General features: G+C 55.4%; 2 protein-coding genes and 1 long non-coding RNA gene across 12 annotated transcripts in view; 1 reads left to right on the top strand and 2 right to left on the bottom strand.

Moving 5' to 3' along the window:
* Nucleotides 1-1,604: 1,604 nt before the first annotated feature.
* CNFN (cornifelin) lies at nucleotides 1,605-3,610 on the bottom strand. Its single transcript, XM_055250231.2, has 3 exons — nucleotides 3,484-3,610; nucleotides 1,925-2,061; nucleotides 1,605-1,828 (listed from the first exon to the last, which is right to left on the bottom strand). Exons 1-3 carry the CDS (start codon nucleotides 3,593-3,595, stop codon nucleotides 1,739-1,741), a joined length of 339 nt encoding a protein of 112 aa, XP_055106206.1. The 5' UTR covers nucleotides 3,596-3,610; the 3' UTR covers nucleotides 1,605-1,738.
* An 8,355-nt stretch (nucleotides 3,611-11,965) lies between these two features.
* The window catches only part of LOC134733025 (uncharacterized), an 11,553-nt gene continuing 932 nt past the window's right edge, over nucleotides 11,966-22,586 (top strand). Inside the window, exon 1 of the long non-coding RNA XR_010116587.1 lies at nucleotides 11,966-12,062. This is a non-coding gene — a long non-coding RNA (uncharacterized lncRNA). The remainder of the gene's footprint in view (nucleotides 12,063-22,586) is intronic.
* The window catches only part of LIPE (lipase E, hormone sensitive type), a 26,059-nt gene continuing 19,825 nt past the window's right edge, over nucleotides 16,353-22,586 (bottom strand). For 4 of the 10 annotated variants that reach the window (XM_055250291.2, XM_055250296.2, XM_055250298.2 and 1 more), the window contains exons 5-10: nucleotides 22,309-22,494; nucleotides 21,877-22,171; nucleotides 20,864-21,091; nucleotides 20,106-20,282; nucleotides 17,458-17,906; nucleotides 16,353-16,928 (exon numbers count right to left, since the gene is read on the bottom strand). In XM_055250291.2, coding sequence (XP_055106266.1) covers nucleotides 16,710-16,928; nucleotides 17,458-17,906; nucleotides 20,106-20,282; nucleotides 20,864-21,091; nucleotides 21,877-22,171; nucleotides 22,309-22,494 — 1,554 coding nt within the window. In that variant the 3' untranslated portion in view covers nucleotides 16,353-16,709. The remainder of the gene's footprint in view (nucleotides 16,929-17,457; nucleotides 17,907-20,105; nucleotides 20,283-20,863; nucleotides 21,092-21,876; nucleotides 22,172-22,308; nucleotides 22,495-22,586) is intronic. The other 6 variants (XM_055250292.2, XM_055250297.2, XM_063620887.1 and 3 more) reach the window with 2 other exon arrangements.

Raw genomic sequence — 22,586 nt, 5'->3', positions numbered from 1 at the left:
AAAAAATACAAAAAATTAGCGGGGTGTGGTGGCGGGCCCCTGTACAAGTCCCAGCTACTCAGGAGGCTGAGGCAGGAGAATGGTGTGAACCCGGGAGGCGGAGCTTGCAGTGAGCCAAGATCGTGCCACTGCACTCCAGCCTGGGCAACAGAGCAAGACTCCATCTCAAAAAAAAAAAAAAAAATTTTCGTAGAGATGTCTCGCTGTGTTGCCGAGGTTGGCCTCCAAATCCTGGCCTGAAGTGATCCTCCTGCCTCAGCCCTCCCAAAGCATTGAGATTAGAGGCAGGAGCCACCACATCCAGCCCACAGTGATTCGAGTTCACACTTTGGCCTTTCCCTGTGTTCCATCTCTTGTTCTCACAATAGCCATATGACATGCTAGGGATTGTTAGCCCCAGAGGGGGAATCAGGTTCAGAAAGGTTTATGAATTCACTAAGATAACACAGCTAAATGGTGAGGAGTCAAGATTAGATCCCAGGTCTGTCCAATTTTGAGACCTGAACATTTTTTGATCTGCTGTTGGTTGCTTTTGCAGGAAAGAGGGTTGATTGAAGTAGACAGTCCCTAAAAATTCCTTTTTAGGCCAGGCGCAGTGGCTCATGCCTGTAATCCCAGCACTTTGTCAGGCCGAGGCGGGAGGATCACCTGAGGTCAGGAGTTCGAGACCAGCTGGACCAACATGGAGAGACCCCGTCTCTACTAAAAATGCAAAATTAGCTGGGGATGGTGGCGCATGCCTGTAATCCCAACTACTAGGGAGGCTGAAGCAGGAGAATCGCTTGAACCCAGGAGGTGGAGGTTGCAGTGAGCTGAGATCACGACATTGCACTCCAGCCTAGGGAACAACAGCGAAACTACGTCTCAAAAAAAAAAAAGGCCGGGCGTGGTGGTTCACGCCTGTAATCCCAGCACTTTGGGAGGCCAAGGCGGGCGGATCACGAGGTCAGGAGATCGAGACCAACCTGGCTAACATGGTGAAACCCTGTCTCTACTAAAAATACAAAAAAAAAAAAAAAAAATTAGCTGGGCATGGTGGTGGGCGCCTTTAGTCCCAGCTACTCGGGAGGCTGAGGCAGGAGAATGGAGTGAACCCGGGAGGCGGAGCTTACAGTGTGCCGAGATCGCACCATTGCACTCCAGCCTGGGCAACAGAGTGAGACTCCGTTCAAAAAAAAAAAGAAAAAAAAATTCCTTTTTAGCTCCAGAGAGCCTTAAGCTTGGAAGTTCTCTGCTTTGGAGACAAAAGTCCCCCACGCCTGTTCGAATTGTGTGCAGGCCAACAGTCCATAGGTATGGAACAAGCAAGGGCGCTCTCCTGTTTTTTCTTTGAACTTCAGTGCCCCCCGTCCTCCCAAGACTGACTTTCTGGTTTTGCTTATTTTCAGAATGCAGGCAGCTTCAGGCAGGGAGTCAGCAGCTAAAGGGTTAGTGGTTTTACTTTGTTAGGGTGAGGGCGCCTGGGGTTTGGGAGGGATAACTTGCCAAAGTCACACACTGCCTGGCGGGGTCACACGTAGGCATCTGTCGTGTCCCCACCTCTCTCACCAATCCTCTCTCTCCACCCAGATTCCTACCCTGGGACAAAATGGATGTAGGCGGAGTTGGTTTTCAGGTTTTTATTGTGGGTGCATTTCTGGCAGCGGGACAGGGGTGGTGAGGCAGTCCCTCCCAGGAGTGGCCAGAGAAGGCCAGAGGCGAGACTGGTGGAAAAGGACGGGGAAGACAGGGAACTTCCTTACTCTCGGATCTTCAGCTCCCGCGCCATCTGGCAGAGGGCGCAGGGCAGACAAAAGGTGAGGGCCGCCCAGTCGTGCCCGACGGAGCCCTAGAGGGTGGGAGAGAGCGGTCAGGAGCCCTGCGGTGGGTCCCAGGAGGCCAGTCCCCAGCTCCCCGCTCCCGCGGGTCCCCAGCCCGCAAGCACCTGGATGTGGTAGCGCTCCCGCATGCCGGTGCGGATGGAGTGCAGGCCTCCGGGCAGGTAGGGCGCGCAGCAGCACTCGCCGAAGTCGTCGGATATGCGGCAGGCAAGGCACAGAGGAGCAAAAGTGCCGCACAGACCTGGGCGGGGCGCAGGAGCTCAGGGGCGGGGCCAGCCGGGGCCTCCCGACGGCTCCGCCCCGGGGAGGGGCGCGGTTGATTCGCCCCGGAGGCATTGAGGGACCCAGCCAAGGAGAGGTCCCAGAGGGAATTAGAGGTCCGAGGAGAGGATGGCTTAGCGATTGGAAGACAGGGTTTTTCTTTTTTCTTTTTTTTTTTTTTTTTTTTAGAAAATGGAGGCTGGGCGCGGTGGCTTACGCCTGTAATCTCAGCACTTTAGGAGGCCTAGGCGGGCGGATCACGAGGTCAGGGGTTTGAGATCAGCCTATCCAACATAGTGAAACCCCGTCTCTACTAAAAATACAAAAATTAGCCAGGCGTGGTGGTGTGCGCCTGTAATCTCAGCTACTCAGGAGGCTGAGGCAGGAGAATCGCTTGAACCCGGGAAGCGGAGGTTGCAGTGAGCATAGACTGTGCCATTGCATTCTAGCCTGGGCGACAGAGCAATACTCCGTCTCAAAAAAAAAAAAAAAAAGAAAAAAAAAAGGAAAAGAAATTAAAGTCTCAGTCTGTCATCCAGGTTGGAGTGCAGTGGTGTGATCACACGGCTCACTGTAGCCTCGACCTCCTGGGCTCAAGCAATCCTCCCGCCTCAGCCTCCCGAGTAGCTGGGACTACTGGTGTGTGCCACCACCCCAGGCTAATTTTATTTTTTATTTTTATTTTTTTTGAGACGGAATCTTGCTCTGTTTCCCAGACTGGAGTGCAGTGGCGTGATCTTGGCTCACTGCAACCTCTGTCTCCCGGGTTCAATCAATTCTCTGTCTCAGCCTCCCGAGTAGCTGAGTTTACAGGCGCCCGCCGCCACGCCCGGTTAATTTTTTGTATTTTCAGTAGAGACGGGGTTTCACCATCTTGACCAGACTGGTCTTGAACTCCTGACCTCGTGATCCACCTGCCGCGGCCTCCCAAAGTCCTGGGATTACAGGCAGGAGCCACTGAGCCCGGCCTATTTTTTATTTTTATTTTTGTAGAGATGGGGATCTCATTATGTTGCCCAGGCTGGTCTTGAATTCCTGGCCTCAAGGGATTGTCTTGCCTTGGTCTCCCAAAGTGCTAGGATTACAGGCATGAGCCACTGCACTGGGCCAGGAGCTAGGGTTTGAAGAGGGAGTTGGGGGTCACAGTGAGGAAAGCTGGGCATGCAAAGGGGAGGTTGAGGGCCCGAGAAGTTGAGTGTAGGAAGGCATGAGGTAGTATCCTAAGGAGTGTTGGGGGTCTGAGGAAAGGGTGAGTGTCAGAGTGGGAATTCCAAGTCCAGGGAAGGGAGGTGGGAGTGGGGTTAGCAAGCGGTGGGAGGAGGTTGGAGGTGAGCTTCCCTCTCCTGATTCCCCCCAAACCCGCCTTCCACCAGGCCTGGAGAGGGAGCAGGCAGGCACTCACAGACAGGCATGTCATTGCAGCAGTCCGTGAGACCTGTGTGCCAGTCACTGAGCTGGGTCTGGTAGCAGCTGGTGGTGGCGCACTGGGGCTGACTGGTTACGGGGTAGGACATAGCTGCAGAGGTGGGAGGGTAGGGGTGAGCTGGCAGCCTCGCAGCACCTCCTGGGCACCCCACTTCTGCCACCCTTGCCTCTGCCGGGCAGTCTGGGTGGGGCCGCCAGGCCCGCACTGAAGGGACACCACTGTGCCTCCCCCTTCCCTTCTGCCACATCTGGGCACTGGCAACCCCAGTCTGTCCCTGTTGCTGCTGGCTCCTGCACGTCTGGTTAGGCTGGGGGTGGGGGTCTCCTGCACATCTGAGGAAGGATGGGAACCACATCTGGGTGGGGCCTGGCGGTGCCGCCTCCTCCTTCACGTCTGGGCCTGGGTTCTGGGTTGCAGCATTTCTGGGGCCTCTGGGGTGGAAGCAGGCGCCGTCTGTCTTCGAAGCAAGGGTGCCCAGGGGAGGGAGGCGGCCAGGTTCCAGTACCGAGAGGGTTGCTGGTCCACCCAGCGATCCCACCTTTGCCTTTCACGTTGTCGTGCATCTCAAACTGCATCTTGCTGGCCCTGAGGAAGTGGTGCTGGGGACGGCAGAAGTGGCTGCGGCGACAGTGGCGGAGTCTGTCCAAGGGACGCTGGATACTGGGAAGGTGGGGGGCAAGGGACTGGGGCACTGGGGGCTGGGGTCTCAGGGGGAGGGGAGCTGGGGAGAAAGAGGCCAAGTCAGCCTGCGGCCAGGAGAGACATGGAATAGGGAATGGATAGGGTGGGGGCGAGAAACTCGCCCATCTCTTTCCAACTGCCCGACAGATTGCAGAGGACCCTCCCCATACCCGAGATAGAGCTTGAGGGAGAACAAGAAATGGAGATGGACAGAGTCAGAGCCAAGGGGAGAAAGCTCAGAGCCAGGTGCCCGTAGAGATGTCACCAGTAACGCCCACATGTGCCCAGCACTTTGACTCCTCTGCAAGCCCATCTCACAGATGAACACTGAGGCTCAGAGACATGAGGAGGAATGGCCCACATCTGACGGCCCAGGCCAAGGGGGTTCGTAGAGGTGATGCTGGGCCCCAGGACTTCTAAATTCAGCTCAGCCCACCCCAGTTAAGAAGGAGGGATTTGGGGGCATTGGGAAGGACAGAGATGTTCCGAGAGACAGACAATCAGAGATATGAAAGGAGACAGAGTGATATGAGTGGGATGAGGAGGAGGGAGAACAGAGTAGAGGCGCCCAACCTCAAAGAAAGGGCTGCGGAGGGGATGCTCCTACCTGTAGGACCTCGATGGCAGTGATGGAGACAGACGTGTGGAGACACGGGCACTGACTTCTCCCTCTCAGCCCAGAGCCACTTATATGGGCGGCCACGCAGCCCTGGGCGGGGCTCTGACAGAGGTGCCCAGGGAGCCAAGCCGGTCTGATCGACCCTCTCCCCGAACTGGGATTTCCCACCCTCCCTCTCCACTCCCATCCCCCCACTTCTCCTCCTACCTCAGCTCCCAGGACCGAGGGGAGAGAAGGCGGTGAGGGATGGGGGAGTGGGGGGGCGGGGGGGCCACAGCTGGGTCAATGTGCAGAGACCAAAAGAGAGGGAGAGACAGAAACACAGTGTCAGAAAGGCAGGCAGGGAAATCCCTCTAGACAGAAGGGAGAGAGAGAAGGAGATTCAGAGAGATGGAGACACGCAGGAAGATGTAGAGAGGTGGTGAGGTGCCAAGAAACAGAAGGGCACAAAAATGTGAAAAGAAATAACAGGAAGAGGGGAGATGGGCCAGGCATGGTGGCTCTCGCCTGTAATCCCAATACTTCGGGGGGCTGAGGTGAGAGGATCGCTTGAGCCCAGGAGTTGGAGACCAGCCTGGGCAACATAGGGAGACCTCATCTCTATAAAAAATACAAATAAAATTAGCTGGGCATGGTGGCATGTGCCTGTAGTCCCGGCTACTTGAGAGGCTGAGGCAGGAGGATCGCTTGAATCCAGAAGGTCGAGGCTGCAGTGAGCCGTGTTCCCGCCACTACACTCCAGCCTCAGTGACAGAGCGAAACCCTGTCTCAAAAAAAAAAAAAAAAGGAAAGAAAAGGGGAGATGGGAGACAGAAGAGAGACGGAGATGGAAAAGTGGAGAGGCAGGTGGGGGGATCACTGAACAGGCTTAGAGGGCAGGGAAATGGGGAGAGGTGATGGGTGGGGAAAGAGAAAGGCCGGGTGGAGTAGGAGCGAGTGCTGTGTGGGACTCCCCTTTCAGGGTCTCTGTCATCTCTCTCAGTGACGTCCCCACTTTCCTGGGAGAGGGGGACAGTGTCCTCCCCATTCAAGCCAGGAGACACATGGGGGGCAGTGTGTTTTGGGGAATGACTCATGTTGGAACCAAAGTAAATAAACACACCTCATCCCAGCTCCAAACTGGGAAGGGAGAAGGCTGGGAACTGAAAAGCCGCAGTTCCTGAAGGACGTGGACGTCACCCGGTTCTCCTGGGTCCTAATGGAGCAAAGTACTGGGGGCTTGGACCCCGGGGTCTGAGGGAGGATGGGCTGGGGCCCCGGACTCCTGCGTCTCATGAGGCTGGGCTGCACATCCCTCAGTAGGGTAGGGGTCCTGGGATTCCACACTGCTGGGCCCCTGAGCAGGGAAGGAGCTGGGGGCCTGGATGCCTGAGTCGCCAAAGTCTCCCCCCAACAGGCCTGACGGGGTTGGGAGGTGACTCAGTGAGGGAAGCAGCGTTAGAGCTGGGTGGGGTTCTCAGCACGGGTGTCACCCCAAAAATGTAGGAGGCACTAGAAAACTGGGGTGTCACCTGCAGAGAAGGTGGTGTCATCACCCCACTGGGTGTGGGGTGATGGCAGGTGGATTGCCCTGCTAGCCTGGGATCCCAGGTATCCCCTCCCTCCCTCAAACACATTAGGACCCAAGCCTTGGTCTCCCAGCACCACCCAGATGGTTGGGTCTCCTTGTCCCCAGAACTCTCGGCAGCGCTCACTGTCTTGCCGGTGCACGTCCATCATTGGTCCTAGAGCCTGGATGTCTGGGGGACATCTTCTCCTCACTTGTGTCCTAACATCCCTGTCTCCTCATCTCTGAATCTTCGTCTCTCACCCTGCATCTTCACCTTTCCAGCTGTGAATCTCTCTTTCTTTCCTCATCTCTGCAAATCTCTTTGTAAATCTCTGTCTCTCCATCTCTGGGTCCCTCCAGGCTCTGTGTCTCTGTGCCCTTATCCCAGGTCTCTGTCTCCTATGTCAAAATCTCTTCTGAATCTCGCTTCCCATCTCTCTTCATCTCCAGACCTGCCCCGTGAAGGCAGCCACAGGGCCCCATCCCCGCTGCTGTCCAGACTAAGGGTGTAGGTGACTCAAGGTCAGTCATCTCCGAGGACCCTAGGGCTCCCAGGATGACACTCTGAGTTGTCCTCAAGTTTCCTCTCTCACTCCTGACACAGCCTGGGGGCCCCAATTAGATCTAGCAATTCATGCAGGGGAGGAAATAGAGACTGGGGAATCTGTGAGGTGGCCTGCTTGGGGGTGAGGAGGGCTGTGAGAAAGAGGAGGAGCTCCTGGGGAGCTGAGGAGTGATGGTGCCCCAATCATCAGGCATCGGCCTACATCCTCCTCAAACAGGGTTGCCACATAAAACACAGGCTGTCCTGTAAAATCTGAAATTCAGATAAGCAACAAACAGTTTTTTTTTTTTAGCATAAGTATGTTTCATGCAATATTTGGGGCATATTTATACTAAAAAGTATTTGTTATTTATCTAAAATTCAAATTAAATTGGGCTTCCTATAGTTTTATTTGCTAAATCTGGAACCCTACCATCAAAGACAGAGGAATCCAGGACTCCAGCCCCCTCTTTTCCCAGAACCTAGGAGTCCAGGCCCCAGCCTTCCCTCCTCAGGATCTGAGAGTCCAGGTCCCAATCCTCCTCTTCCCCCTTAGAAGGAATGGGGCACCCAACCCCCTCCTCCTTTGGAAATACAGGAGTCCAGGCTCCCAGCCCCTTTCTCCCCAGAACCCAGGCATCCAGACCAGGTCTCAGTCCAGTTGCCCAATGTGGGTCAGTCATCACTGTGGGTTTCACAAGGTGGGTTGTGCCATCTGTGGCCCTGGTGGAACTGGTCGGGCTGAGCGGACAAGTGGGGTGGCCCCCCTTCCCATCCTCAACCTGCTATTTCCTTGAGGTCCAGCCCAGCAGGGCTGGGAGTGAAACAGGAGGGACTTGGGGAGCTCTGGGTGTGCCCCGTGTTTGGGTGTGTTGTGTCTCTGTGTGTGGTTGTGACCAATTGTCATGACAATCCCTGACTGTCATGATGTGTCTCTGTGCTTTTTCTGTGGTCTGCGGTGTGATATGAGAGGGTCTCTTCTATTTGTGTGTCTGTATTGCCCTCCTGTGAGTCCACATACTGTGCACTGCTGTTTGGGTGTGTTTGCAGTTATTGTGATTCTGTAACTCCAGTTGGATTAAGGTAGCAATTATTTATTGAATGGCAGCCTTATGTGATGGGCTCTGGAGCCAGAAAGCCTGGGTTCAAATTCGTTTTTTTTTTTTTTTTTTTTTTTTTGAGATGGAGTTTCGCTCTTGTTGCCCAGAGTGCAATGGTGTGATCTCAGCTCACCACAACCTGTGCCTCCCAGGTTCAAGCAATTCACCTGCCTCGGACGCCCGAGTAGCTGGGATTACAGGCATGCACCACCATTCCCGGCTAATTTTTTGTATTTTTAGTAGAGACGGGGTTTCTCCATGTTGGCAAGCTGGTCTCGAACTCCTGACCTCAGGTGATCTGCCCGCTTCGGCCTCCCAAAGTGCAGGGATTACAGGCATGCACCACCATTCCCGGCTAATTTTTTGTATTTTTAGTAGAGACGGGGTTTCTCCATGTTGGCAAGCTGGTCTCGAACTCCTGACCTCAGGTGATCTGCCCGCTTCGGCCTCCCAAAGTGCAGGGATTACAGGCATGCACCACCATTCCCGGCTAATTTTTTGTATTTTTAGTAGAGAAGGGGTTTCTCCATGTTGGCAAGCTGGTCTCGAACTCCTGACCTCAGGTGATCTGCCCACTTCGGCCTCCCAAAGTGCAGGGATTACAGGCATGAGCCACCGCGCCCAGCCTCAAATTCTTTTTTTATTGAGACAAAGTCTCACTCTGTTGCCCAGGCTGGAGTGCAATGAATGGGAGGACTCACTGCAGCCTTGACCTCCCCGACTCAAGTGATCCTCCCACCTGAGCCTCCTGAGTAGCTGGGACCACAGGTGTGCACCACCATGCCAGCTAATTTCTACAAATTTTTTGTAGTGACGGAGTCTTGTTATGTTGCCCAGGCTGGTCTCAAACTCCTGGGCCCAAGCAGTCCTTCTGCTTTGGCCTCCTAAAGTGTTGGGATTAAAGGCATGAGCCACTGTGCCCAGCCTGGGTTCAATTTCTGACTGTTGGCTGGACATGGTGGCTCACACCTGTAATCCCAGCACTTTGGGAGGCTGAGGCAGGCAGGTCACGTGAGGTCAGGAGTTCAAGACCAGCCTGGTCAACATGGTGAAAACCCATCTCTACTAAAAATGCACATAAAAAGCCATGTGTGGTGGCATGTGCCTGTAGTCCCAGCTATTCGGGAGGTTGAGGCTGGAGAATTGCTTGAGCCCAGGAGGCAGAGGTTGTAGTGAGCCAAGATTGTGCCATTGTGCTCCAGCCTGGGTGACAGAGCGAGACTCCATCTCAAAAAAAAAAAAAAAAAAAAAAACCTACCAAATTCTGACCGCCTGTCAGTGGCTGTGAAACCTTGGGCAAGTCACTAAACTTCTTTGGATATCAATTTTCCCACCCATAAGATGGGTTGTTGCAAATAAGGTTGTTGAGAGCATTAAATAAAAAGTGCGACCGGGCACAGTGACTCATGCCTATAATCCCAGCACCTTGGGAGGCTGAGGCAAGCGGATCAACTGAGGTCAGGAGTTCATGACCAGCCTGGCCAGCATGGTGAAACCCCATCTCTACTAAAAATACAAAAACTAGCCGGGCATGGTGGTGTGTGCCCGTAGTCCCAGCCACTTGGGAGGCTGGGGCAGGAGAATCGCTTGAACCCAGGAGGCAGAGGTTGCACTGAGCCAAGATCGCACTACTGCACTCCAGCTTGGGCAACAGAGTGAGACCCCGCCTCAAAAAAAAAAAAAAGTGCTTGGAATTGTGCCTGTCACATAGGAAACATTTTTTGTTGCTGCTGCTGATGACGATGATGTGTTCTTCTGGTTGCCGGGGATACAGTAGGGAATTAACTCAGGTCTTTGCTCATGGTCCTCCTGGTAGGAGCTGGATGACTGGTCCAGCTCTTAGTGACTGGTCATGTAATTGCATCGCTGGGGTGTCTGTTTTGCATGTGGAACAGGATATTTCTTGTGTGCTGTGATCACGGGCGATTCTGATTGTGTGCCTATATTTGTGTTTGTGCTTGTAGGTGATTATATTGCTGCGTGTGTGTGACTCTTTGTGTGGGTGCAAATGCAAGATCAAATCTAACACAAATTGTGAAGGCACGTGTTTGGTGTGATCTTGCATTTCTGACTCTGAGGTGCTGGGAGTGTGTCTGTAATTGAATCTTGAGAACCCTTCTCTCAGCTGTGAGGCCACTCCCTTACATAACGTCCCATAGGTGACCCCTGGGAGAGATCCTTCCAAGATGAGCCTTGGTTTCTCCCTAATGGAGATAGTGGGCCCAGTGGCTCAAGGAGAAACGGGAGATTGAAAGGGAAGGTGGGAGGAGACCAGTGAGGCCAGGGAGAGGGTAAGAGACGTGATGGTGGCACAGAAAAACGATGGCTGGATGGGGACAGAGGAAGAGCTGCCCAGAGATGGGGATCTCTGTCCATTCATTCCATGAGCATTTCCTGAGCCCCTGCAATGTGCCAGGACCTCTGGTCGGTTCAGGGTCTGGGGGAAAGCAGAGAGACCCACAGAGATGAACGCCCACCAGGAAAGCTGTTGCTGCCCCGAGGTGGCCCACTGCCTCCATGATAGGCCTCAGTGACAGTTCTGAGTGATGGAGATGCAGCGATGGGGAGGGACAGAGAAGGCCAGATCTGTCCAGATCAAAGAACAGAGGCCATGGGGGAAAGGTCCCTTCCAGGCGAAGGGGACTGCCATGAATCATTTTCTTATCACCTCCTAATAAGCTCATGATGCAGCTGCACCTCCTAATCACTATTTTCGACCCCAACCAGGCTCACGCCCACAGCCAGAAGGGTTGGACAAGCTTAGTGTCATGGATTCATGGGAGAAAATATCTGGGAGACCCCATCCTTGGCCCTGCTTTCCCCAGGACCCAGGAGTCCGGGTCCCCCGCTCTCCAGTCCCCCAGCCCCAGGAGTCCCACCTCTCAGCCCCTCTCCTTTTGTTTGTTGCCTGAGTTTCCTTTTTTCTCTCTGGGCCTGTAACTCTTTGTTTATCTCCATCTGTGTTTTGTGTCTCTCTTGTATCTTTACATCTGTATCTTGATTCTCCCTCACTGGGCCTCAATTTTCTCACTTGTAAACTGGGGATAATACTACTAATAATAATCCAATCTCTCAGAGCTGTGACGAGGAAGACATGAGATAATTATGTAAAATGCTCAGCACAGAACCAGGCCACAGTAAACTCAGTACAAGAGAGCTCTATTATTATTACTGTTTTATTTTTGCTATCTCCCCTTTGGTATCTCTGTTTTTCTCTTGGTCTCACGTGAGTCTCCAGTCTCCTCTAGCTCTGGGTTCCTTTTGCAGACGGCACCTGCCTCTGACTTCCCTTTTCGGGATGAGGAAAGGGCATATCCAGGCCAGGGCTTCCCCTGAGCCTCTTCCTTCTCCCTCTCCATTCCAAGCTCCACCTCATTACCCAGAACACGTGCCTGGGGGTAAGGCCTGGCTCCCTTACCATAAATAGCCTCATAAAATCCTGAACCCCAAACCTGTCATCCCTGGGCGGGCGAGTGACTCAAGATCCCGGAGTTCCCGCTCCTAGACACTAAACCTTCAGGTTTCCAGCCCCCTCCTCCCTCTGACCCAGGAGTCCGGGCCCCTAGTCCCTCCTTCCTCGGGTCCCAGACTTCTCGTCCTTCAGAACCAAGGAGTCTGAACTCTCAAATCCCCAACCTTCCTCAAGACCCAAGGATCGGGTCAGCAAACAGCCTAGGCATGTGGGGCCAGAAACTCCATTCACGACCATTCTGCGACCGTCTACGCCCAGGGTTCCCACCCCGACTCAGTCCCTCCGGAGGCGGGTCCGACACGCGAGGCGCTTCTTTGGAGTCTGGCTGCGAAAGCTATCCATGACGTCAGTCACTATCTTCCAGCCAATGGACACTCGGCCTTCTACCTCCCTGGGCCACTCAGGACCCTTTGCCTGGTAGGCGGGGCCCACAGCCCAACTCGGACAGCGATAGGCTTTCGGAGACGCCAGTCTCTGCCAGGCCCCGTCAGTCGGCCAATAGACGCGGAAACTGAAGGATCGGAATCCAGGTCCACTCCGCAGAGGCCGGAGCAGGCTCGCGACGGAACCGGTTCTCCGGGTCTGGCCGGGTAAGCCCTTTCCAGCACGCCTAGTATTGGGATTCTGCACATAGCTCGGCTGGGAAACTGTGAGGCTTAGTGAGGCTCGAGGCGGAGTGGGGAGCTCAGTCCCGGCGAACCCATCTTGCTTTCTTGGAGAAACTCAGACCGGGATGCTGGATCTAGTTATTCATCCATCCGTTCCTCCCACCCTAAGCCTGATTCTCGTCTGCTCCTGCCTTCCTGCTCCTTCATCCGTTCTGCCCTTCCTGCCCTCAATTCTTTCACTCACGGATTCCCTCGTCTAGCCACTCACTCACACACTCTCCCACCTATTAGTTAGACAAACATTTCCTGAGGCTTCTGGTGTGCCAAGCCTCGTGCTGGGCGATGCTGGTGACCAAGATGAGTCAGGCCTGGGCCGTACCCTCAAGGAGCCCGGGTCAAATGGGAGGATGGACGTTGATGGGCATGGGTGTGCGGAGACGGTGGGGAGCCCAGGAGAGACTTTTTTAGTTTGGCGTGGTCGGGAAAGGGTTTCCAGGGGAGGGGCCATTGGAGCTGGATCTTGGAGGAGCAGAACATGCCAGGCAAAGTGGAGATGCCAGGCAAAATGGGTGTGGGGAGGGTGTTTCAGCGTGACCAAAGACAGGGAGGCATGCAGGAGCAGTACTGCGTGCAGGTGCCTAAGCTGAAGGCCAGTCAAGTCTGTATGGCCAGCAGGGGAGGTGGCCGAAGAGATGAGTAGAGGCCAGGCTGAGGAGCTTGGACTTTGTCCTGAGGGTGAGGGGGTCGTGGAGAGCCACGGAAGGGTTGAGAGTAGCGGAGGACAAGGTCATAGTTGGTCCAGAACTGGAGGAATGAGACTGGAAGCCAGTAGCCCAGGAGGTGGCTCTGGCAGGGATTCAGGTAGGAGAGAGTGGAGCGTGGATCAGGGAAGAGGCCGAGGGGATAAGACAGAGATTCAGGAGGCAAGGCTTGGTGCTGTGGCTCATGTCTGTAATCCCAGCACTTTGGGAAGTTGCAGTGGGAAGATCACTTGAGCCAAGGAGTTCAAGACCAGCCTGGGCAACATAGTGACAGCCTCATCTCTACAAAAAATTAGCCAGGTGTGGCCAGGCGCAGTGGCTCACTCCTGTAGTCTCAGAACTTTGGGAGGCCGAGGCAGGTGGATCACGAGGTCAGGAGTTCCAGACCAGCCTGGCCAAGATGGTGAAACCCCATCTTTACTAAAAATGCAAAACATTAGCCAGGCTTGGTGGTGGGCACCTGTAATCCCAGCTACTCGGGAGGCTGAGGCAGAAAATTGCTTGAACCCAGGATGGGGAGGTTGCAGTGAGCTGAGATTGCGCCACTGCACTCCAGCCTGGGCCATAGAGTGAGACTCAAAAAAAAAAGAAAAGAAAAAGAAAAATTAGTCAGGTGTGGTGGTGCATGCCTATGGTCCCAGCTACTGAGGAGGCTGAAGCAGGAGGATCACTTGAGCCCGGGAAGTTGAGGCTGCAGTGAACCAAGATGGTGCCACTGCACTCCAGCCTGCACAAGAGTGAGACCTTATCTCAAAAAAAAAAAAAAAAAAAAAAAAGAAAAGAAAAATAAAAATAAGGAGATTCAGGAGGCAGAGAGAACAGAAAGTGGGGATTGATGGGCTATGGGACAAGGGGTTGTCCAGGATGAGACCCAGAGCTCTAGTCTGGAGGACAGTGGAGCCATCCTTGAGGTGGGGACAGGAAACAGGAGCAGGTTGATGGGTAGTGACTGTTTTGACAGAAGTGAGCAAGGGGGTTCTATGAGTTGGACAAGGAGAGCGGTGACTCAGCCCAGTGGATCTGGACCTTCAGGAAGAGTTCTGGGCTATAGCTCCCTGCCCCAGCACAGGCCCTGACTCAGAAGTCACTTGCTGGGTGAACGAGGACCTCTGAGCTGAGGATCCCTTGCTTCGCATCCTGCGAGGAAACCGCTTTGTTGTTTCTGCATCTTCAGTCTCTCCCACCGCTCCAGCATTCAAACATGTCCATCATCTCTAAACACGTGCCCTGTATCAAGCTCTCTTGTGGTGCCCACTGGCTCAATCCCTTACCTTCCACTCCCTCTTCAACCTACTATGTCTGGCTGCCCAACGGCCATGACCCTGCAGTGGCTCTGGACAAGGTCACTGAGGTCACCTGCTCATTGCTGAGACCTGAAGGTAACATTTCAATCCTCATCTGAACTGGTCCACTCCCTGAAACTCCCTTCACCCTACATCCTCCTTCCTGGCTAGCTTCCTCCCTCTCCGGCTGCTCCTTAGAACCCGCCAGACTTGCCTTCCACTGCCCACCCCTGCCCACCCCTGCCCACACCTGCCCACCCCTTTACTAGGGGCGTGATCCTCAGGGCTGTCTCTGTCCTGGCCCTCTTGTTGCTGTCCCACCTGCCCAGGCTTCCTGGAAATGTTCCAGTCCCTTGGTTCCACCTAGACTGCATATTTTTTTTTTGAGACAGAGTCTCATTCTATTGCCCAGGCTGGAGTGCAGTGGCGCAGTCTCAGCCCACTGCAACCTCTGCCTCCCAGGTTCAAGCGATTCTCTTGCCTCGACCTCCCAATTAGTTGGGATTACAGGCGTGCACCACCACACCCGGCTAATTTTTGTATTTTTAGTAGAGACGGGGTTTCGCCATGTTGGCTGGGCTGGTCTTGAACTCCTGACCTCAGGTGATCCACCCACCTCGGCCTCCGAAAGTGCTGGGATTACAGGCGTGAGCCACCACACCCAGCCCCATACTGCACTTCTGACCCTTGTTGCCTCCTGGATTGTCTTCCTGAGACCTTCCAGCTCACCATGTCCAGAATGGCCCTCAGCAGGTCTCGCCTATCACACACACACCTGAGCCTCCTCCCATTGAAGAGACAGCTTCACTGTCCACCTGCTCCCATGGCCAGACCTGGGTGTCATCTCTGTCCCCTTGCTGTCCTGTAACCTCATCAGTAGGTGCTGTTCTTCCCACCTTTTATGGCTCTGGGACGCTCCACCTACACTCCTTACCCTCACGGCTCCTGCCCCAGCTCAGGCCTCCTCCTTGGCCTGTAGGGCTCCAGTTTTGCCCTTTTCTGTCCATCCCCCAGTGTCCCAGCAGGATCTTTCAGTGCCCTGAGCTGACCCTGGCCCTTTCTTGCTCAAAGCGCTCCTGTGGCTCCCCACTGCCCTCCAGTTTAGTCCAAATCGTACTCCAGGCTCTTCAGGCCCTGCTCCTGCTGACCACTCCAGGCCCCTCACGCCCCTCCCCACTTTGCACCTGACCTTCTGGTCAGGTGGAAGCTTTTTCTAGCCAGGTGGCAGCTTTGATCACTGCCAGCTGGCTCTCACAACCTGGCATGTTTTTTCTTCCTAGCAGACTTTTGTTCATCCTTTAGTGTCAAGCTCAGATCACCACCTCTGTGAAGCCCTCCCTGACTACCACAGGTGGAACCCCTGGGGACTGTGACACCCTGTGTCTGTTCTTCCACCCTCTCTGAATCCAGGATCAGAAGCCCTTTGAAGGCACGACCTGGGTATAAATCATCTCAACTCCAAACTCAGGATTTACAAGGGGCCAGAGAGTTGGTCCAAGAGCTGATTGTCACAGCTGGACAGAGCTTGCATTTCCAGTTTTTGTTTTTTTGGAAACAGGGTCCAACTCTTGCCTAAGTTGGAGTGCAGTGGTGCGATCATAGCTCACTGCAACCTCAAACTCCTGGGCTTAAGTGATCCTCCTGCCTCACCCTCCTGAGTAGCTAGGACTGCAGGAGTGTGCCACCACGCCCGGCTAATTTTTAAATGTTTTTGTAGAGACTGGTCTATGTTGCCCAGGTTGGTCTCAAACCCCTGGACTCAAGCTATCCTCCTGTCTTGCCTCCCAAAGTGCTGGTATTACAGGCGTGAACCTCCGTGCCCGGCTGCATTTACACTATTTTGAGCGCCAGTTTGTTTCTGATTTCCTGCTAACTTTGCTCCAGTTCTGCAGGGTGTCTGGGTCACTGGAGCCTATGAGACCCAAGAGATTATTTTTAACTTTTATATCCCCCGATGGATGCTGAGCGTGGTCTCCCTGGGACCAGGGTGAGTCCAGCTAACCGAAGGTCTTCAAGGGGAGGAGCTGAGGACCCAGCATCTCCTGGCAGTGTACCTGGATGAAGTCCGAGGGGAGGTGGGTCTGGGTTACCAAGGAGTCCACTCCCTTCTGGTCCCCAAAATCCAGGCCCCCATACCCCTCATTCCAGGTTTCTTAGTTCCCAGCCGCTTGAGTCCGAGGCTGCCCCCTGGTGGGCAAACACCCCACCGTATTTGAGAGAGGCCAAACTAATTAAATACTTTTATTTACAAGAAACAAACCAACCAACCGACCTGCAAGGGAGGGCCAGTCCCCGTCCCTGCGGCGGTCGCAGCAGCAGCAGCAGCAAAAGGCAGCGGTGGCGTGCAGGTCCAGCCGTCTCGGTGACCGGTGTGTGTGCGCGTCCCCCTCCCCGTGGCGGGGGTCTCAGCTTTCGGGCCCGGGCCCCCTTGCCGCCCCCGACTTAAGTAAGGCACAGCCCGCGTCCCCTTCCGCCCGGCCCGGAACGCATTCATGACGGAGGCTGGCGCAGATGGGAACAACAGGCTTTTAGTGTCGCCCCCCGCAGCCCCCGTCTCCCCGCGCGGCCCGGCTCCGGCGGGCGGCTCACACCGGCGGCGGGGCGGGCGCGGGCCCAGTGAGGACGAGGCGGATGCGCTCCACGCACAGCTCTGCGGCCTGGCGCGTCTCGCGGCACAGCGCCGCCAGGGTCAGGAAGCCGTGCGGCAGGTCCTCCACCACTCGCAGCGTCACCGGCTGGCCCAGGTTGCGCAGTCGCCGCGCGAGCATGACCGAGTCATCCAGCATGGGGTCCAGCGCGCACGCCTACGGGACAGCGGGGACGGACGTGGAGAGAGGGTGGAGGACCGACAGACCGGGGTCGGATACAGCAAGGAGGGGTTTGATGAACAAAGGGAGCGGGAAATATGGATACAGACGGGAGTGGACGGAGGCAGGAGACGGTGGGTGAGGAGTTGGGGAGAGAATGGAGGGAATGGGGGGGAGTTGTGGGAAGGATGGGAGAATGACTTTAACTGCGATCCCTGGCCTGTCTCCAGCCTCTCCCTCCCCACCCCGCCAAACCCACCTTTTTTTCTCTTGATTCTCCAAGCCCAAGGGGCTGCCCCACTGATCCTGTCTCTTGGTACTCAAAATTGCAAAGTAAAACGGAGGCAGCCCTGACTCCTGTCCTCCTCCCGTTCGTTCGGGGCATTGTTCTCCTCTGGGGACAGCCTGTCCCTTTCTCCCCACTCCGGAGCTCTCTTTCCCAGGTGCACCCGTGCCCGGTCCCGCTCCTCCCTGGGTGCCCTGCTCCTCTCTAAATGCACCTGTACCGGCCCCCTCTGGCGCTCACCACGATGTGCACAGGTGGCAGGCTCTTGAGCATGCTGTCGGGTGCCAGCAGCGGCGACATGAAGGGGTTCTTGACTATGGGCGAGGAGTAGAGGGGCATCTGTGTGGCACCCTGGCTGGAGCGTCGGGGGTGGAAACCCTCGGGGAAGGCGGCATGGACGCCCAGGCCTCTGTCCATGGGGCTTAGCTCATTTTTGGCCTCAGCCTCTTCCCCTGCATCCTCAGGCGGTAATAAGAAGTTGACATCGGAGGGTGTGGAGGGGCCGAGTGTCTCAGCTGACAGCGACATCTCTGGGGTGTCCGACGACGTCTCGGAGTTTCCCCTCAGGCTTAAGTCCCTCAGGGTCAGGTTCCTGAGGGAATCCGTGCCCAGTGGGCCCTGGGGCTGGGCCAGCGCTGCTTCAGACACACTGCGGCGCATCGGCTCTGAGAGAGGGGGAGCAGATAGGCCTGGCTCCGTTAGTTTAGGTGTGTGAGTGGCTGGCAGGGAATGCCATGGGAAGGGCAGTCGCCTGTGGAGCGCTGTGAAAGGCTGTGTTTCCCCAGACTCTTGCCTAGGGGATGGGTGGAGTTCCAGATGCCCCAGGTAGTCATGGTGGGGGTCTTGGCAGTGGGGCTGTGTGTCCTAGTGAAGGATGTGTGTGTGTGTGTGTGTGTGTGTGTGTGTGTGTCTGGGAAGATTAGGTGCAGTTTACCTCTAGGAGCCTATTTTTTCTTCTAGATCAAGGAAATGAAAATAGTCCTTGGTTCATAGGTGGCAGGACTCAGTGGGATAAGATGTGGGATTAGGTACCGCTACCCACTGGGGATCATAATATATATATATATTTATTTTTGAGACAAAGTCTCGCTCTGTCACCCAGGCTGGAGTGCAGTGGCGAGAACATGGCTCACTGCAGCCTCTACCTCCCAGGTTCAAGTGATTCTCGTGCCTCAGCTTCCCGAGTAGCTGGGACTATAGGCATGTGCCACCATGCCTGGGTAATTTTTGTGTTTTTTTAGCAGAGATGGGGTTTTGCCATGTTGGCCAGGCTGTTCTCAAATTCCTGGCCTCAAGTGATCTGCTCGCCTTGGCCTCCCATAGTGCTGGGATTACACTTACCACAAGGTGAAAATGGATCAAAATGATTTGAATAGTAAGCAGGCCCAGTGGCTTGAAGGGAGGCTCTGTTCACAGGGAGCTAACAAGTCTCCAGGGTGTCTCACATTTCTAGGGGTCTGGCACCTGTAGCCACACGGATCTGCTTCCCTAAATTTCCTTTGTGTTCTTCAGTTTTATCCCTTCACGTGACCAGGCAAGCAAGTGCCCAAACGATGCTAAAGATACACTTCCAGCCCACCTGGCGTGCCCAGCTTGGCCTCAGCTCTGTTCATTTTATCAGACCCACACTGCCTACCATGAGGGCCAAGATGCTACAGTTTTAGTTTTTTACTTTATTTTTATTTTTATTTTTTTTTTGAGATGGAGTCTTGCTCTGTCACCCAGGCTGGAGCGCAGTGGTGCGATCTTGGCTCACTGCAACCTCCGCCTCCCAGGTTCAAGCAATTCTCCTGCCACAGCCTCCTGAGTAGCTGGGATTACAGGCGTGCCACCATGCCCAGTTACTTTTTGTATTTATTTATTTATTTATTTTTTGAGACAGTCTCACTCTGTTACCCAGGCTCGAGTGCAGTGGCGTGATCTCGGCTCACTGCAACCTCGTCTCTTGGGTTCAAGTGATTCTCCTGCCTCAGCCTCCTGAGTAGCTGGGATTACAGGTGCATGCCATCATGCCTGGCCCATTTTTGTATTTTTAATAGAGATGGGGTTTCACTATGTTGGCCAAGCTGGTCTCCAACCCTGACCTCAAGTGATCCGCCTGCCTCGGCTTCCCAAAGTGTTGGGATTATGGGCGTGAGCCACCACACCCAGCCTTACTTGTCTTTATAAATCTACGAAGGCGAGGTGCAAAACAATGTGAGAATAACTACTTAAGTGCTTTGTGGCCCAGAGGGTCACTGGAACAGAATGGGCACACCAGGGGTGCTGGCATCTTCTAATAGCACCTACTGGGTGCCACATATTGTACTGGCCACTTGACCCAAATGGTTGGAGGCAGACCTCAGCACAGCCCAGTAAGGGTACTCTTTTTTTTAGTTTTTTTTTTTTGAGACAAGGTATCGCTCTGTCACCCAGGCTGGAGTACAGAGGCTCTGTCTTGGCTCACTGCAACCTCTGCTACCCAGGTTCAAGCGATTCTCATGCTTCAGCCTCTCCGGTAGCTGGGACTACAGGTGTATGCCACCACACCCTGCTAATTTTTGTATTTTTTTGTAGAGAAGGGGTTTTGCCGTGTTGGCCAGGCTGGTCTTGAACTCCTGACCTCAAGTGATCTGCCTACCTTGGCCTCCCAAAGTGCTGGGATTAGAGGCGTGCACCACCACACCTGGCTAATTTCTTTGTACTTTTACTAGAGACAGGGTTTCGTCATGTTGACCAGGCTGATCTTGAACCCCTGACCTCAAGTGATCTGCCCACCTCAGCCTCCCAAAGTGCTGGGATTGCAGGTCTGAACCACCATGCCCAGCATCTTCCCTGGGACTTTTGCTGTGCTAGGCTGTCCCTCCTGCTCACCCTGGCTGGGCATGTAACGGGAGTGAATCACTCACCTGCTATGGGCTCCGACATCTTCTGGGACTTGCGTCCACTTAACTCCAGGAAGGAGTTGAGCCACGAGGAGGCACCCAGGCGGAAGTCTCGGAGGAGCAGGGCTGTGTCCCGCCGCACCAGCCCCATCATGCCGAGGGCTTTCTGGTCTGAGTTGGAGTGGTCCTCTGTCTTTGCACCTGCAGGGTATATGCGGGTATCTGAGTTGTTTTCCCCTTTCTGGGCCCAGTTTTAATGCCCAGAATTTCAGGCATCTGTGGTCCCAGGGACCCAAGAATATCCAATCGCTTCAAAAGGGATAAGGAGGCTGGGCACAGTGGCTCATGCCTGTAGTCCCAGTACTTTGGGAGGCCAAGGCGAGAGGATGGCTTGAGCCCAGGAGTTCAAGACCTGCCTGGGCAACATAGCAAAAAACACAAAAATTAGCTGGGCGTGGTCACGGTGGTGCACACCTGTAGTTCCAGCTACTTGGGAAGCTGAGGCAGGATGATTGCTTCAGCCTGGGAGGTCGAGGCTGCAGTGAGGTGTGTTTGAGCCACTGCACTCAGCCTGAGCGACATGACACCTTGTGTCTGTCTCTCTCTGTCTCTCTCACACACACACACACACATACACAGGAAAAAAAAAAGGGACAAGGAGTCTTAGATTCCTCTGCCTGGCCTCTCCTTCCTCAGTCACAGGAGTCCCGGTCCCCAGCCCGTCCCTGCAGGACTCAGACATCCCTGCAGTCCTTTTTCCCTGCTGAGGGTGTGGGCCTCACCAGCATAGGCGCTGACACACTTGGAGAGCACACTGAGGGGCAGCAGGGGGTCCATGAGGCTCAGCAGACGGGAGGGAGAGGCGGCAGGCTGCAGCATTGTGGCCGGGTAGGCTGCCATGATGCCATCTGGCACCCGCACCCCGTAGGCTGCTGCCCGAAGAGCCACGGTGAAGCAGAGGTTCCCACCTGCACTGTCCCCCGCAAGGCAGATTCGTTCCCCTGTTGAGCCTGGTTTGGGAGAGGGGTGGTTGGTGGCAACCTGGCAGGGGCAGGGGCCTGGGGAGGGAGGGCAGGGAGGAACTCAAGCGGGGAGAACTGGGCTCTCCAAGGTGGGGTGTGGGGCACTCCAAGGCCTAGCAGACTGCAGTTTTAGAGACTGGCAGACTAAGGCACAGATTTGGGCTCACATGGTAGACAGAGGGTCAGGATGACTCAGGACCTGGAGAGGCCCAGGGAAGGACTGGGAAAGTCTGTCGGGGCTGGAGGTTGGGAGCAGGGAGGGCAGGTGGTGGGAAAGGGGAGCTGAGCTCAGGCCTGTTGCAGGAGGGGGGCCTCAGAGGGTGGGAATGGAAGGTCAGGGTTCAGGCTCAGCACAGAGGGGCTGGGCTGCAGGCTCTGTGCCCTGGGGCATGGCCACACACTGCTCTGTGCCTCAGTGTCCTCCCAAGATGCTGATCTTTGAAGAGGGAGGTCAGAGAAGCTGGACTGTGGGCCAGGAGCCTGGCAGGACAGGAGAGCAGGGCCTGGAGCTATCAGAGGGGGAAGACAGAGGCCCGAGGAGACAGGATGGTGGGTGAGAAGTGGAAGTGGAGGAGATGGAGAGTCTGGGTGCCACAGTCGAGGACAGAGGATAAAGTGGCTGAGGCGGAAGACTGGGCAGGACCTGGGTGAGCAGGAGCTGGGAGGTGTCAGGGGAAGAGAAAGGCAGAGGGTGAGGCTGAGGCTGGAGGAGCTTAAAGCAGGCTGGGTGGGATGGGAGCAGGCGCAGGTGGCCGTTGGGGCCTAAGGCTCACCAAGGAGGGTGCAGTGCTTGATGGCCCAGCAGTAGGCGAAGAAGCACTCCTCCAGTGCACGGGGGAAGGGGGCCTCGGGGGCCAGGGAGTAGTCGATGGAGACGATGGGGGCGCCCAGCTCCTGGGCCCAGCTCTTGAGGTAGGGCTCGTGGGATTTGGAGGTCTGGGCCACGAAGCCACCGCCATGGAAGTGCACTATCAGGGACCGCGAGCGGGGTGCCTGCTGGGGGCGCGGCCACAGCTCCAGGCTCCGTTGGCCGTTGGACTTTACCAGGCTGCTGAGCTCCTCACTGTCCTGGGAGTGAGGAGGGAGACGGTGTGTGAGGTTGGGGAGAGCTGGCCAGGGCTGCACCCGTCCACGGGGATGCCAAGGTGGGGGCTGCCCACGCTTCTCGGGTCTGTCCCTGTCCCTGACTGAGGCTGGAACCCTACCTGTCCTTCACGCAGGTCGTAGGAGATGAGCCTGACGAGGACGGGCCCAGGGCCTGTGTGGGCCAGTGGGGGTGAGATGGTGACCGTGAGGGTGGGGTTGGCAGTCAGCGGCATCTCAAAGGCTTCGGGTGGCAGGCTGAGCAGGCGGCTTACCCTCACGGTGGCTGATGCCATGTTGGCCAGAGACTGGAGGGAGGGGACAGAAGGGGTGCTGGGGAGGGTCTGCCTACAGGGGTGCCCTTCACCTCTCCCTCTGATCCCCAGTCTTTGCCCTTGTG

Source organism: Symphalangus syndactylus, chromosome 17 (assembly GCF_028878055.3).
Source record: "Symphalangus syndactylus isolate Jambi chromosome 17, NHGRI_mSymSyn1-v2.1_pri, whole genome shotgun sequence".
In the NCBI taxonomy this organism is placed as follows: Eukaryota; Metazoa; Chordata; class Mammalia; order Primates; family Hylobatidae; genus Symphalangus; species Symphalangus syndactylus.
Note: the sequence above shows the minus strand (reverse complement) of the source record. Positions and strands in the feature narration are given on the sequence as shown.

Bases quoted from the DNA above. Each gene is read 5' to 3' on its own strand.
- CNFN (XM_055250231.2), bottom strand. From the start codon at position 3,595: ATGTCCTACCCCGTAACCAGTCAGCCCCAGTGCGCCACCACCAGCTGC. The intron at 2,062-3,483 runs GTGAGTGCCTGC...CGCCCCGCCCAG, and splicing joins CTGCAATGACATGCCTGTCT to GTCTGTGCGGCACTTTTGCT. The intron at 1,829-1,924 runs GTGCTTGCGGGC...CCCACCCTCTAG, and splicing joins GGGAGCGCTACCACATCCAG to GGCTCCGTCGGGCACGACTG.